The sequence below is a fragment of the Amblyomma maculatum genome, chromosome 1 (genome assembly GCF_055883805.1).
Source record: "Amblyomma maculatum isolate TAMU_Amacu chromosome 1, ASM5588380v1, whole genome shotgun sequence".
In the NCBI taxonomy this organism is placed as follows: Eukaryota; Metazoa; Arthropoda; class Arachnida; order Ixodida; family Ixodidae; genus Amblyomma; species Amblyomma maculatum.
In genome coordinates, this window is record NC_139344.1 from 267,222,713 (window position 1) to 267,238,740 (window position 16,028).

The 16,028-nt window shown below is 41.9% G+C and overlaps 1 protein-coding gene across 3 annotated transcripts in view; it reads right to left on the reverse strand.

Moving 5' to 3' along the window:
- Positions 1-16,028, reverse strand: part of Vps51 (vacuolar protein sorting 51) — a 65,701-nt gene that overhangs the window by 38,428 nt on the left and 11,245 nt on the right. For all 3 annotated transcript variants that reach the window (XM_084591174.1, XM_084591172.1, XM_084591173.1), the window contains exons 9-12: positions 12,318-12,433; positions 10,683-10,782; positions 6,252-6,569; positions 4,871-4,990 (exon numbers count right to left, since the gene is read on the reverse strand). In XM_084591174.1, coding sequence (XP_084447300.1) covers positions 4,871-4,990; positions 6,252-6,569; positions 10,683-10,782; positions 12,318-12,433 — 654 coding nt within the window. The remainder of the gene's footprint in view (positions 1-4,870; positions 4,991-6,251; positions 6,570-10,682; positions 10,783-12,317; positions 12,434-16,028) is intronic.

The window sequence follows — 16,028 nt, forward strand, 5'->3', positions numbered from 1 at the left end:
ATCAACCTCAAAAAGAAAAAGATTAACATTTTAAAAATGTCACGCTCAAAAAGAAAGTTCCTTGACCTTCATACGGTGGTCCAGTCGCTTTTATATGCAAACGGGCAGTTGAATACATTTTTCATAGTTTATGCTGGTTTTATAGTAACATATGTTGCAGAAAAAATTTTTCTTCTGTGGTCACTCAGTTCTTGCCATTTGACTTAGTGTTAGCTCTCTGTCATGCAAAGCTCCAACATATAATTTCCTGGTACGAGTGAGACTGCCCTTTTTTGAATATTTTATAATCTACTAATAAGCCCTAGAGTGTGTGGGTCCCAACAAACAGATCCATATTCAAGTATCAAATGGAAGTGACTAAAACACAAATGTGTTATAGAATTACCCGGAAAATGACTAAACTTCAGAGTAAAATACTAAGAACTTATGTTTTCTTATTTCTAAAGTAATTAACATGACTATTCTATCACAGGTCAAAGATAAGAGATGCCTGAGCATTAGGGGTATGCAAATATTCTAAATTTCGAATATGAATCAAATGTGTTTGTAATTGATTCATATTTTAAAATCTGATATTCGAAATTTTCAAATATTCGAAAATTATTGAATACACCAAACATTTTCAAATTCACCGCAGATTTGGCACTTCACCACAATGCATGATCATACTGACAGTGCAGTGAAGCATCTTTAAACCACGACGGGACCGTTTTTTGAAGAGAAACCTTCTCGACAGTTTGCGCACCGCACTGCATGCTTCACCACAATGATCGGGCGGATGAACTATGCAATGAAGCATCCTCAAAACATGACAAGGCCTTTTTGTGAACTACGCATTCCCGACAGTGTGCGCAAAGCGAAACACATGACGAAACCAGCAAAAAAACTTTGTTGTTATTTCGGTTTCATCTCAGATGCAGACAGCCATCCTGCATGTGTTCATCAGATACAATTACTTTGATGTGAACAGTTTTCAACAGTTCTTTGAGGTCCACTTCAAACTTTCGGTTAACTTGAACATACTTCCTGGTCCCTTGAAGGCCAAATTAACGAGAGTTCACTGTACTTGGCAGCAATATGACTGCACTACTAAGTTTCATGCAGGTCCTTCCTGTACAAATCAATGGTATACAGAATCCTGTATAAAATTTATACTGGGTTTTTCAATAGGGTGTACACTTCTGTCCAATTCTAGTTTGTTATTAGCAAATAGCAAGTGAACTATGATGTAATAATGTGCTTTTTTCTCATTTTCTTTTTTCTTTTTCACTGATCAGACACTCGAAAGCATTTTTTCCCAATATTCGTATTCGAAATTTTCACTATTCGCACACCCCTACTAAGCATTGAAATTTTTTGCTTGTACTTACAAGTCATATCTATCATTAATTCTAAAGAGGAACTAAAGGTTTACAGATTTTAACTCTTTCCCTATATAGAGAAAATTGCTATTCTTTATAGTTTTCAGCAGACCATTTTCATTTGAGAGCTATTATATTTAACATTTTATGTTATACTATGTATATGAAATAAAAGCTAAATAAACGTGGTTATTCGGCACATAAGGCTCCATAAAATATGCATTTCAACATAAAATTTTCATTGCCAAAAACAAGATTTTACAAATGAAAAGATATTGAACAAACTTGTAAATGTACACTTGTACCTGAAAAAAAAAAGTGTTAAAATTATCCGGAATATACAAAATGTTTAGCTTGTTACTCGCCACTATCTGTAAAAAAAAAAAAAAAAAAATAAAGAAAAAATAAATGGAAGTTTTAAGGTGAATAGTATTCTTGGTAGAAAATAATGAATCGACACAAAAACGAGGCGAAAGACGAAAATGTTCCAGCCGATTTTCCATTGTCACTGTCAAAACTGAATTTTGATGGTAAAGGCAGCATTTTCAGATTTGCTGCTTCTAAGGATGCCGGTAAAATCAAATGCAGGCTTGGTGAAGTCACCGAGGTTTGAAAAGTTTTCGAGCTAACCATTCTTGTTTTCAACTTGGATGCTACTGAGCCTTTATAATTATTGAGAAAATAGCACCTTGAGAGAAAAAAATGAAACAATGTTGAAAACGAAACTTCACGCCAAATGGCGCAGCATATGTGTAAGGAACGAGGAAGACTCCGAAGTCGGTGTGGAAGTTATTGCTAGTAGACTAATGTACCACTGTCTTCGGAGCACGCTGAAAGAATGGCGCCACAAGAAAATAAAGAAAACTACATTAAAAAGTTAGCTTCTGCGGTCTGATTACAAGCTAAATGACGCACTGTGTCTTTATGCAACACTGAAGGCTAATCATTAGCGGGCTGAAGATGCTCAACAGGCACGATGGGGAAAGAGATAAAAACTACGAGAGGTATGCTGGTGCTGTATGCACAGGTAGATTGCACAAGGCAGACACACATATGTATATGATAGCCTCAGTAATTAGACAATTAGCAATTAACTACAGTCAATTAATCAATTTCTTATTTATGATTTTAAAGGACAAGGCCATATTGTGGAATTTCGAAGGCTGCATCAAATTTAAGCAGAGTTTCTAAATTTTTTTACTTGGCACTGCTTTTCAAAATCATCATCATCATCATCATCAGCCTGATTATACCCACTGCAGGGCGAAGGCCTCTCCCATTATTCTCCACTTAACCCGGTTCTGTGCTAGCTGCATCCACTTGACCCGTGCGAACTTCTTAATCTCATCCGCCCACCTAACTTTCTGCCTCCCCCTGCTACGCTTTCCTTCCCTTGGAATCCAGTTTGTTACCCTAAGCGACCATCGGTTATCCGCTCTTCGCACTACATGTCCTGCCCATGTCCATTTCTTCTTCTTAATTTCCACTAGAATGTCGGTAACTTGAGTTATTTCTCTGACCCACTCTGCACGCTTTCTATCTCTTAATGTTACCCCTACCATTTTTCGTTCCATAGCCCTCTGGGTTGTCCTCAACTGAAGTAGAACTCTCTTGGTTAGCCTCCACGTTTCAGCCCCATAGGTGAGTACAGGCAAGATGCAACTGTTGTATACTTTCCTCTTGAGCGATACCGGAAAGCTGCTAGTCATAATCTGCGAGTGCTTGCCAAATGCGCTCCATCCCAATCTTATTCTTCTTGATATTTCCTTTTCATGGTCCGGATCTGCGGTTACTATCTGTCCTAAGTAGACATATTCGCCTACTATTTCCAGTATTTCGCCACCTAATGTAAACTGCTGTTCCTTCCCGAGGCTGTTGAACATTACCTTAGTCTTCTGCATATTGATTTTCAAGCCTACCTTTCTACTTTTTCTGTCTAGGTCATCAATCATTATTTGCAGTTCATCCCCCGAGTTGCTTAGCAAGGCAATGTCATCAGCAAATCGCAGATTACTGAGGTATTCTCCATCTACCCTTATCCCTAACTGCTCCCATTCCAAGTCTCTGAATACTTCCTCTAAACAAGCTGTGAATAGTACTGGGGAGATTGTGTCTCCTTGCCTAACACCTTTCTTTATGGGAATTTTGTTGCTTTCTTTATGTAGAACTATGGTTGCTGTGCAGCCACTATATATATCTTCCAGCACTTTCACGTACGGCTCGTCTACCCCCTGATTTCGCAATGCCTGCATCACCGCCGAGGTTTCAACTGAGTCAAATGCTTTTTCGTAATCAATGAATGCTATGTATAAGGGCTGGTTATATTCCGAGCATTGGCGGTAGGGAAAAACAGTCAGACGTTCCACCAGTGACGAAGGACGAGGTCAAGAAAGCACTAGAAACTATGAAAAGGGGGAAATCAGCTGGAGAGGATCAGATAACTACAGATTTGCTGAAGGACGGGGGGGATATCGTGCTAGAAAAACTGGCCACCCTGTATACGCAGTGCCTGGTGTCATCGACGGTACCGGAAGCATGGAAGAATGCAAACATTATCCTCATTCACAAGAAAGGGGACTCTAAGGACCTTAAAAATTACAGACCAATCAGTTTACTGTCTGTTACCTATAAGGTATTTACTAAGGTAATCGCTAATAGAATCAGGACAACCTTAGACTGCAATCAAGCAAAGGATCAAGCAGGGTTTCGGAAACGGTACTCTACTATCGATCATATCCATACCATCAATCAGGTGATAAAAAAATGCTTTTCAAAATATCAAGCATTAAAAATTGCATTTTAAAAGGTTGCTGAGTTGATGTTTCTGCACTACACACTTATAAATGATGTTGCTCATTTTTTACAAGGCAAATGCAAACATACTAGTTTGCATATTTTATGATGTAGCAACAGTTCATGTGGTTTCTCTGATAATACTATGACACAGTGACACCATTTTACAAATGCACAACATGGGAAAGCCAACTCAACAAGCTTGCAAAGGCATACTTTTGACATTTTATGTTTTGAACGGCCTTCAATTTTGTGATATAAAGTTGATTTTTAAATTCAAAATTTAAAATGTTTATGAGCTAATTTTAGTTGATTGACAGACTAATTACTGAGCCATATTATACACACTCCATGTCTAAAGCTCCCATGGCAGAGGGTGCACCTTTAATCTGTGCAGTGGGGCATGATTTACAACTGCCCCAAAGATAAAAATTTCTGCGCTAAGTAGAAGTACAATTCTTGCCTGGGAAACCAGGCAGCTTTATAAGAATTTTAAGTGCAAGAATATACTGATGAAAAGCAAGTCCTGTGGCATGGGAACTTTTGATGGATCTTGTACATAATGTCTGCCTTGCTGTACAAACTACTTGCATAAACCCTTCCATAGTATTTTAGTTTTTAAAATAAAAATCTGCAAAACATTATTGCTAAAAACCAGTCTAGATAGATGAAAGAAAAAAGAATGGCAATACAGCTAAATAGGTGCAGTTACTCACCAAAGCCATTTTGTTGATGGCACGTATAAAAGCCACAACAATGCCTTCGTGCACCTCCAAGCAAAACATGTCTTGAAAGTTTGCCCGTTTCGCAAACTCAACCTCTGGCTGAACAAAAGCCTGGAATTAAAAAGTTTTGTGAAGCCTTACCATCCTTGATAAAAATGGCATTTGCAAACACAGACAGTTCTAGAGGGGCTACAAAGCATTTCTGATCAGTTGAGACCCCCCTGATTCAGAGTTTCAAATCGATTTCTGAGATGATGATAGCAAACAGCTCTACATTAACAGACAACTGGCACTGAGGTGGGCCTCCCACTCTGCAGAGGCGTGATAACGCACAACTACGCCACTTAACAACACCCTCAGTAATGAGGGGTTTACGGCAAGCATTTTCAAGGTGGTTTCCCTGGCATTTATTTTCTATTTTGGTTTCTGTTCTGCCCTGCGTCTTCAAGCCTTCAAACTACATATAATGAAATCTGAATTAACGAAAAACTGCAGACTTCAATAAATTTTGTTATAGCCAGGTCTAACTGTACTACAAGATTTTCTAGATCAAATAATCTGCTTGTATCAAAATCAATGCTAATTATATTGCTATTATCCTCTTTATGGAATTCATAGACCGCAATCATCGAAACACTATGCGTCTTCTCAGAACGCCGAGAGGAATCATTTACAGTCTGCTCATAGTTCCCCATATTTAGATTTTTGTGTGTTTTGTTCACCTTTTTTTTTTTTTTTTTCAATCCCAATATTTGTTTGTTTTAGTCAGCTTTTGAAATAGGGAAGGGAGGGGGGGGGGGGGGGGGGGGGGGGCTTGCACAGAGGGAGAGCTTGCACCACAGATGGGGGTGCTCGCTTGGAATTTTACAGTATATATGATTGCGTTTCATGACCTTCTGCACACAAATTTTGTTTTGTTTTAGATGATGCAAATATTTTCCATAGTCTCATAAGGTTCGTATCCCTGATATTCTACTGTAGACACAAAATATAAATCAGTGTTTTATAACACCAAGATGATGTACAGGTGCACAACCAGCACTGTTCAATGAATTTTAAATACTGAGTCAGTCCCTTATTTATCTTGCTGTGGAACAGCACAAGAAGTGCTCCAACTATGCATATAAATATATAATTTTAAACAAAAATTATGAAATGCTTTTAGAGACATTACACCCAATTACCCCAATTACATCCATTAACATCCAAGACTACTAAACCTTCTTTCTGTACACTACTTGAGAGGCTCTTCCACACTCATAAGAAAACCTAAACAACAAGATGAAAACTGCAAACTATTTCTCACTGCCAGTTCACTAACGAGAACAAGGCGCCACCTCAAAAACCAAGTGAGCCCTGCAATTTGGCTCACCCGTAGGCCCCTCAGCAGTGACTGCACTTGGTCCAGGATGAGGCTATGGAGGCTTGCATGGAGGTCAGCCAAGCTGAGGCTGTCTTGACCTACAGTCCGTGGCAGAGCCAGGTTATGCCGAACATCAGTAAGCCGCTCTGCAAAAAACTGACCCAGGGACTGCAATGCAAATGTGCACTGGTCTCGAGCTGCTTGCTCTACAATGTGGGCCGCCTGTTGACTGTAATCAGCAGCAGGCATCATCTTGGTCAAAGTTTGCAGCTTCTGGCAGAACCGGTCCAGTGCTTTCACCAGCACACTGCTGTCCACCCGTCGAGTCTGCATAATGCGACCGCATGGCAGGATGGGTTTGTGAACTTGCAGCACTGCCTAAACAAGTTCACACAGAGAGGCACATGGCTCAGCAAAAGTGCCATGCATTTTGCAATTTATTGCACTGCATACGAGCTTTTGCTATGCTCATAAAAGGCTAAGTAACTGCACCAACGTTAGAAATAAAAGCAAGCGTACACACACTCCTTTATCATGAAGCCAAGAGTGCATGCTAAAAGCTGCTGCTGCATTAACAATGATGCTAAGGTGTGGTTTCTACAATGTGAAAGAGGTTCACATCCACAGTATGCTATGCCCTACCCTCCTTTTTATTCTTTCTATTCTATTATCAAAAAAAATCCAGAACACTATTTTCTTTGCAAAGTTCCTTTCTTTCTATTTCGCCTCCTGACAACACACACACACACCTGATGAATTGTTCAAATTCCAACACCCATTACGATACACCATGCTGATGAGAAATCTATATATGGCTTATGTGCTGATGCAAACTAACTTCCTATAGGGAAAGTCTACCCGTCTTCATGACGATAACCCCGAGTAAGATCTTATAGGATAAACAACAATGCTGTCATGCGTCTGAAATGACAGCACAAACACAGGTACTCATTGATGGCAGACAAGACTACGATGAAACAAAAACTGTTTAAAGTCCTAACAAGCGGCCACAAAACAAAAACAACTCGGTTGCAACAATCACAACCAGTGTGCTTGCCAGTTGTCAAAGAACAGAGTAAAGGCCTGTTCACACTTGCAACTAGCAGCAGTCGAAAAGCGACAGTCGCAAATGGTCGCATCGGTCGAAAAGCGACTGCCGCGAGCTGATTGGGCACTGCTCGAATTTCCAGTCGCACGACTACTAGTCGCAAACCATTTCACCAATCAGCGAGGTCCCGGAGCACTCGATCGAGCACCTTCTCAATGCCATTAAAGAATACCCCTACCTTTTCAACAAACGGCACCCGGAATTCATAGGCAGGGAGGAGGATATGGCCTGGGAGGAGACTGAAAAGATATTCGGACTATCCGGTAAGTGCCGTGAACTATTGAAAAATGGGTTTTTCATGCAGGCGCAACATTTTATATTGACACCACGGTGATTGACACCGTCTATTCGCCGTCGGCGTTCTCCTGGAAACAGGAGAGCGCGGCATGCGCACGGGCCCGCCTGAAAAAGCTGAAGTGTCTGGCAAGCGGCTTCTACCGACGTTCGCTGTCATCGCCCAGCAGCTCTCCTACTCCCAACTCGTTCGGAACCAGAACAGAACAAAGAAGGCGACAGTCGCAAGTGTGAACATTGGTAGTGCCGAGCTCCTCTCCTCTGGTCGCGCGACTACCAAGTCACAAGTGTGAATAGACCTTAATGGTCGCTTTTGGCCACACTCAAATAATTTTTCAAAATAGGGCATGTAAAACACCTACCAAAACCAAGAATGTGGTAGAAAGACCTTCGCGTGGCCACAATTCCAAATAAGTCCGGTCCCTCCTTGCACAACAAAGTGATAAGGCGACTCTCCACCAGTGATAAACAAAACAAAGATATTTCATTGCAATATGCTTTCCATAAACATACAGTAGCACTAAACTATAGTAAACTCAGATGTACTAGAGTGAAACTGCAGTCCCTGTTTGCCTTTGACAAATGAATCAATTTTTTTTTTAAATAAAAACATACTAATAAAGAAATGGGTATAGTAAAGCGTGACCAGCTGCGATGACATGCTTCCCTTGGGATGACATCATGGCACGCGTGCAACCTAGGGTCGTGAGGCCAATTTTTTTTTGAGGCAAACAAATAATGACAAAACAGAACTTTCAAGGCCCCAATATAGTCTGACGTAACACACGCACGCGCGCACGTCGGCTTTCATGACGTTACATCGGCGAAAAACACGCCGTGATGGACGTAGCGAGTGCGAGCCAATGCGGCCCAATGTCGCCGACGCGAAAATAGAATCTCGCCTATTTCTCGCCAACCACGTCCGCCGCGTCGGCCATGCATCCCAGCATTCCTTACGCGCACTGAAGATGGCGGCCTGCTATATAGACAGTGACCGCGCGCGCCTTTCAGACACTGTTGCGAAAAAGCTGCTTGAAGGCATTCGAGGGCAGCCGTGCGTCTATGATACCAAGCGGATTGACTACAGAGACGTTCAGAGGAAAAAAAATGCCTGGGATTCAATCTGTCAGCAGTGCGGCTGGGCACAAGTTCTTCGCTGCAGTGCGTGTGCCATACCCGTTTTAATGCAGTGCTAGGACTTATCTGCAGTGTATTCAGTGGAAGAATGCCAGAAACTATGGAAGCGGCTTCGCATAGAGTTGCGACCGGTACACGCCGGAATCGAAGGCCATACTCAATTTGGCCACACAGAACGTCAGTGGCTCAACAACAGGAAATTCGCGAAATTGATGGAATTCTACAGGAACTGCGGCCGTCCATGAAAGTGATCCTCATTACTGTGTAATCTCTAACTCTTCTGTAATCGTGCAGATACTGAAATGATAATTAGTTTTCAGTAAAACACGCACAAACACAATCGTTATCTGTAGCCGTCAGGCCGTTGCTGGGCTGGACGTCTCCACGACTGGCTGTAAATGCTTTGTGCCATTTGATAATTCGCAACATTTTGAACATTCGCAGTAAACACATCGCATCATTGCCTTGATCACAACAGTAATTATTGCCTAGATAGGCAGCCATGGCGTTCCTCCCTGCAGAGGTGCCCTGTCGTCTGCTCGAAAATGCACACCAGAAACGTACCAGCCCTTGAGGGCATCTTGTGCGCATGCGAGCCACGGCACCGTGCACGCCAGCCGTGCCAGACTGTAGAGGCGGCAGTTTTTTGACGTGCCCGTCGTAGCCGACGTACCGTGGCCGACGTCGCCGGCTGTGCTAGTCGCGACGAAAACGTCGGACTATATTGGGGCCTTTAGAGATGACTTAACCGCCAGGCCCTTGAGTTTCAAGAAAAATTCTACCTTGCAAGGGCTTTACAGCAGTGAGGAAAAGCATGCGGCATGCACGAGAAAACGAAAATTAAAGCTGGCTGCGACAATTGAAATAAAGAAAAATCAGTAAAAGTGTAGTAAGGAAGGGGAGGGAAAAATGTTTGCAGCACTTGACAGCATGAAGCAATGGCAGCAAGAAGAGCGAGTGCAGTTTTGCTGCAGTTGTGCTTCCTCCACTACTGCCTCTTGAACAATACTGAGACCACAGAAAATGAGACCTTGTCCCCACAAAGCTTTGGTTTCCCCATGGAATTCAACTTGCATAGTATACACGCTAAAGTGGTACTTCCACAAGATATAAACGAAATCAAAATCATGACATAAAATATGATAACCGAGAAAAGGGAAAGGCAGAATGTATTACTGAGTGTTTGTTTTATAAACCAACAAGATATGTTTAGTAAGTAGACAATAAAATCACCAAACAGCATCTTCAGGACCACACCATCCCCAACAACTGATATAGTTCAGACACTGATACAGAAAAGATTTTTGCCAATTAGAGTGGCTTTACTACTGAGGAATTGCACTCTATATTAGATTATTTAGAAGGCAAAACATTTTAACTGGCAGTGTAACAGTAAATGAAGCCCGCTTAGTAATCGCTGGTTAACCAACATCTTTTTCAATGCATTAATAGAACAACTGGTGAGTGATCATAACTTCCAGGCAGAACTCCTCACTGATCTGACATGGCTGATAATAAAACATAGTCGAAGAACCCCTGTACAGATGACATGCGGACACTAGAGAAAGGTGGCCATCGCTACATACACACAAGCAAAACTAAATGGACCAGAACCATGATGCCACATTCCGTTTGTACTGTGTGGCACAAATACCATCTAAACCTGAGACAAAGCACATCTACACGTTGTGTAGAAGCATGCATGCAATGCATCAAAAGTTCCACAGCAGACACCAAGGTGTCTTGCAGCATAGAAAAGCAGATAAAATTTCAGTCCGCAATACCTACCTTGATTTTAAACTAGAAGGGAAGAGACAAGCGAGAAAATGTTCACTGCATGCATAAGCATAAAAGAGGGCAGCACAATAAACACACCCATTCCTGTCACGAAAACTGCTCACCTCAGCAGCTACTCTCTGTTCTACTACATCAAGCAGCAGCAACATGATCTCATCCAAAAATGCCTTTAACTTCTGCACCACGACAGCATCCGTCTCACCACTGAAATGGGGAAAAAGGACACAGTACACAATTCAGCAGCACGGAGGATATTTTTAAGGAATAACAGCGCGGAGACGAAGGACAAGGAAGAAGACAACACCTGCGCTGACTATCAACTGCAGTTTATTAGAAAGAAACACGCAAAATATACTCTTTTCACAACCAATAACGCATGTGCGACACCAATCGCCAAACAGATACTTCAGTCTTTTGAATCAAGATAGATTAGTTCACAGTCATGAACAGATACAGAAGGGGTGCTTACACCACCTCTTCCTTCCTTAAAAATATGTACCTTAAAAAATGTACCAACTAGCTCAACTTTCCGTGTTACAGAGGATATTCTCTAACAACTTACACCTATTCCATGATGCTGCAAATTTCCAACCACAAAATCAAACAAGCTTAATCCTTTGAGTGTTTCTGCCGTGGTCAAAGCCTGTCCCACAGGGTTCTTACCATAAGCGCACTCTGCTGATTGTACGTTTGAAATTTCGCACCCTTCTGAAGAGACGCGCTTACTGGGACGTGCTGGCCTCTTCTAGGACGCACAAGAGGTATTAAAAACTGTCTATGCTACCATCTTGTGGAGGAAAAGAAATTTGACCATGATCGTTGTGTTGCAGATTGTTTGCGGTGTCGCGCCTGGGCAGTTTTGGTTTCTGTGCGCAATTGCAATAGACGTGCAAAATTTGATCTCTATTTTTGTTGGGATGCTAGCGGAGGCCTGTGGAGACCATCTAGGACTTACAAGAGGAGTTGAAAAATTGTTTACCCTACTATCTTTCAGCCAAAAAAAAAAAAAAAAAAAAAGAAAGAAGCAGCAGCTTATTATGGCCTTCGCTGCTACGAATGGCTTGCAGCGAATTGCCTTCGTGGTTTCGTTTCCTCCGCGTGATCGCAACGGAAGCGCGAAAGTTGACCTCTATCGTTCTTATGACGCTCGCGGAGGCCCATGAAGGGTGATTTTTATCTTTGTTGGTGCTCTCTCAGCTTATCGACACTCGCATGGTGCCATTGCTCTCCTGCTTAGTTAGTTTCACTGATGCTATGACTATAATACTCCCCCTATATATTTTCCGCCTTTTGTTTGTTTAAAATCAGCAATAAAAAAATTTGACACTGGGGAAATGTTTTACAGAATGTTTCGCACTCAAAGGGTTAAAACTATGCACTAAAGGCAGGAAACAGAGACAGGAGACATATACCACACATATTAGTCACATCAAAATCAAAGCCCCATGCAGAATTCTGCTTAAGTAACCAAGTGAAAGTGAATGCTAAGCATAGAGGTGTTTTGAACACATAGTGGGCCTCCATGTATGCCTGCTTTTAAAATTATATTTGGTGAAACTCTTAACTTTGGGATCATTAAGCACATGTTGACGGTATTACAGCGGACATGCATCATGTTTTCACCACAGTTTCTTCAGGTTACTTTCTCAAAGCTTTAGTTACCTGATCAGCATCAACACACAGAATAAATTTCCATTTCATGGATCTAGCAGTACATCTGAACATCTTCCTTTGCTCACCTCTCATAATATTCAACAGGCAACCGGTTGATAAATAAATCAGTGTAGGACACAATGATGTTGCACAACCCTGTGATAATGCAATTGCATGCCATATTGGTGAATTCCAGTATATGCTGCAAAAGAAAAAATGAATTTCACTGATATGATATCAATTACATAATGTGCTCATAAAGACCTACTGTGCACAACCAATGGCTGTTTAACACACATACATTCCAGGATGAAAACAGAGGGGTGGCTCTTCCCCCCCCCCCCCCCCCTCCACGCATACAGTTAGCACAAAGCAACACACAGAGCCCGATATTTAGTCGCTACGAACATGTGGTATTTGCTGTAACGTTCCAGCTAATAATAGACATAACTCTTTCAGAGGCACCCCATAGGCCATCATTCATATATGAACAATTCTTTCGCGTGTGCTACCAAGCTTTTGCATGAGCTAGAACATGTCTCGCCATCTAAAAGGTAGTTTGAGAACTAAATTTTCAGTTTTAGCATCGCTCACTTTTCTCTCAGTATGTTTCGATGCATAAGAGATTTTTATTTGGACCACAACATAGAAAAAATTCAGCCCAAGCTTACATCAAACCTGCTGCCGTCGATGCGAAAACATTGATATTTTGCCTGCCATATCCATAGGCAAAGTTCTTTTTGCAAATATCTTGCTAGTGTGTCCTATAAATTGGTGTGTCTACATTAGCTTTCTTTTTTTCTTTGTTTTGCTCCATGTTCCTAGGTGAACTTACTTGAAATGGCAACGGTAATGACTTCTACGATTACAAAACCTATGGTCATCTCACAGGCCCCAAAGCATTAGTAATATGAAATGTGACAAGATGGCGACATACGTGTTCCTTACCCACCCACACTGGCAAAACTAGCCAGGACAAAACAATTCGCTTTTCATGTCACCATTTACAAGTTTGTTTGGTAGCTACAGCACGCGTGTTTTCCATTTCCTGTGTGTACTGCGTCTCGCGTCTGAGCATGGTGATGATCAGAACAGAGATTCTGAGAGCAAAAAGAATGTCTTATAATTGTCTGCTGCGTGAAATCAGCCAACATTTCAATTGCGCGTCAAAAGATGAAGGCTTCGACTAAAAATCGTTTTTCTGCTCTGCCTGGCGAGAATTCTCTTGGGTGTGAGTGTTGCCTTTTTTTGTATTTTTCTCATTTTGTGCTGCATTAGAAGTGTTCTCAGAGGCATGGAGCATTTCTCGATGGTCACGCAAGCAAGTATAGTCGTGTCTCATTGCCCTAACCAGGTAAATCAAGGTGCGTCTTACACAAGGATGCATGTTATCTACCAACTTTTTCGTTAAAAGCCTCTAAATATGAGGAGTGTGTGTTATAAAAGGGTGCATATTACACACAGGAAAATATGGTAGATAGACATCTGGTGTATACCTGAGTAAAGATGTGGGCATGGCCACGAGACAAGGTATTTGTGAAAATAAATATGCTTGAACTCACACTTCACAGAAACCAATGCACGCTCATGCAATTGGGTTTCGGAAAGATGTGACTTCAAGTGAAATGCTCAAGTTCATGACCTTTGTGATCTACATGGGCAATGTGAAGATTTTCTGGCTGAGGCTGTGTTGGAACGAGAAAAACATCTACAGTAACCAGCTTCCACTATAGATAACGCCGAAAAAAAAAAAAAAAAAAAAAAACGCTTCACTGCAGTACGGGTGCTCTTACAGGCCGCAAGTTAGATGATGCAGGTCAGCTGTCACGAGGAAAGCTGCCGCATGTATGGCTGCTTCTTCAAAAGATCAACTAAGTGTAAAACTCTTTCGGTCACACTGAGCTGGGTTTAAGCATTTAGATCTGAGAGCAGAGCTTCTTGAGCAGATTTTCAACCCTAGTGGTAAATAAGCTTGAACCCCGCCGCCCCCAGCTAAACATGCTGATAATAAGCCACAAAAATTTCAAAGAACACAAAATACTAAGCTGTGCTATGAGCAGAAGAAGAGTGAGGAATTTACCAATGTTGCTATGAGAATGACACACCTTCACAGTGGACTTCACCACATAATTTATTAGGTCCCTGGTACTCTGGCTTCACTGTATTTTATTGGTGCAGTTAGGATAACGAGCACATCGGAATGTCAACAACCACTGTGAGAACTGGGTGCTGGACACTAATACCGAACACCTCCACAAAAAAGAAAAGATGAGCATGCCAAATTTTCACAACTAAGAAAAGCGGCAGTGTGGCACATTTTGTATGTTCTGAATTATTTTTTGAGATTTCTAATTCTCATATGCATGCCATTTTTGAGAGTTTGCATTTTTGCATGATAATGCCTCTAACACTGCCTTTCATTCCACAAATTTTTGTCATCGAGAGACTGGCACAGTTGGTCAAGTCTTTAGTTATTTTTTTTGGGGGGGGGAGAAGGAATGGCACCCTCTGTCTCACTTCTCAGTGGACACCTACCCTTACAATGAACCGCATACAATTGGAGCAACATATGTGATCAGTTTGAATACCTATTGCAAACCACATTCCAATTTGACCAACAGATGGATGCCAAAAGGAAAGTGAAATAATATGACACCACCTTGAATGCTACACGAAGATCGATTGCGTCACAGTTTTAACATGAAATCACGTGCATATTTTTTTCCACAAGTTTTTCTCAATTCTGGGTTATAGCGACACGATTTCAACTGAATGAGCTGTATATGCTATCGCGTTAAAAGAAAAAGCAAGGACCAACTTTTGACTCTTATGCCCCCACCTTTTGCTACTGCTACCTTGCAGCACACACTGCAATCCTGCATATTAGGCAGTATTAGCAGCCACCTGTAGATACTGTTAACTATTTATAAAAATGCCAGCATTTAGAGAAATTGTGACTAACACTAACATTCCCAAAATGACAGATTACTATGAAGCCCATAGTGTATGAATGAAGTCAATCGGTACCAGTCAGTTGAAATCTACATATGCCATACAAACCATGAATCAAGAACATGCATATCGCTATATGGTTTTAGAATATTCACTACATTCAAACACAGCAAGAAGACTGGGGGGCAAAACTGGAATACAGTAGCCTCCTGTTCCGATGAGCTCTGTTAAGGTTAATTCTTGAATACAACGGACAATGTGAAGCCATTGGTTGGTCTTTCATAGGGCTCGATGCAAAACAATTCACTTAAAGGCCCACTGTCCACCCTTCGGTCGAAAATATTTTCTTCCCCGGTGACTGTGAGACTTCGCCCATAGAACGCAAGGCCGCAAAATGTTTTTGAAAAGAGTAACTAATAACGCAGTTACAGCCACCGCAATCACCCGATTCTGTCATGCTTCCCTCCTTCCGTTCCCTCGCACAGGTTTTTCACTCTCCTGCCCGAGGTCGTCTAGCCTCCGCAAGACAAATTCCCCTCCCTCCTCCGCGTTTGGCGGGAGGTGGGGCGTGGCACTCTGCGAGCGAAAAAAAAAAAAAAAAAAAAAACCGGCCGAGGGAGCACGCTTTGCTGGATTCAGTCTGGCCGTGGCGAGGAAAAAGCGCGCAGCGAGCGGTAGACACCCATCCTTCTCCCATCAGTCAGCGAGACGGACCAATGGACGTCGTTCGCGGTATGTACGTCATTACTGTGGCCCGTGGGGCCAGCGCCGGAAACGGGGAAGCTGGCTTCCCCAAGGAGAGCATGAGAGAGCTTTGAATTGTATTTTCGATGCTTTGCGGCGCT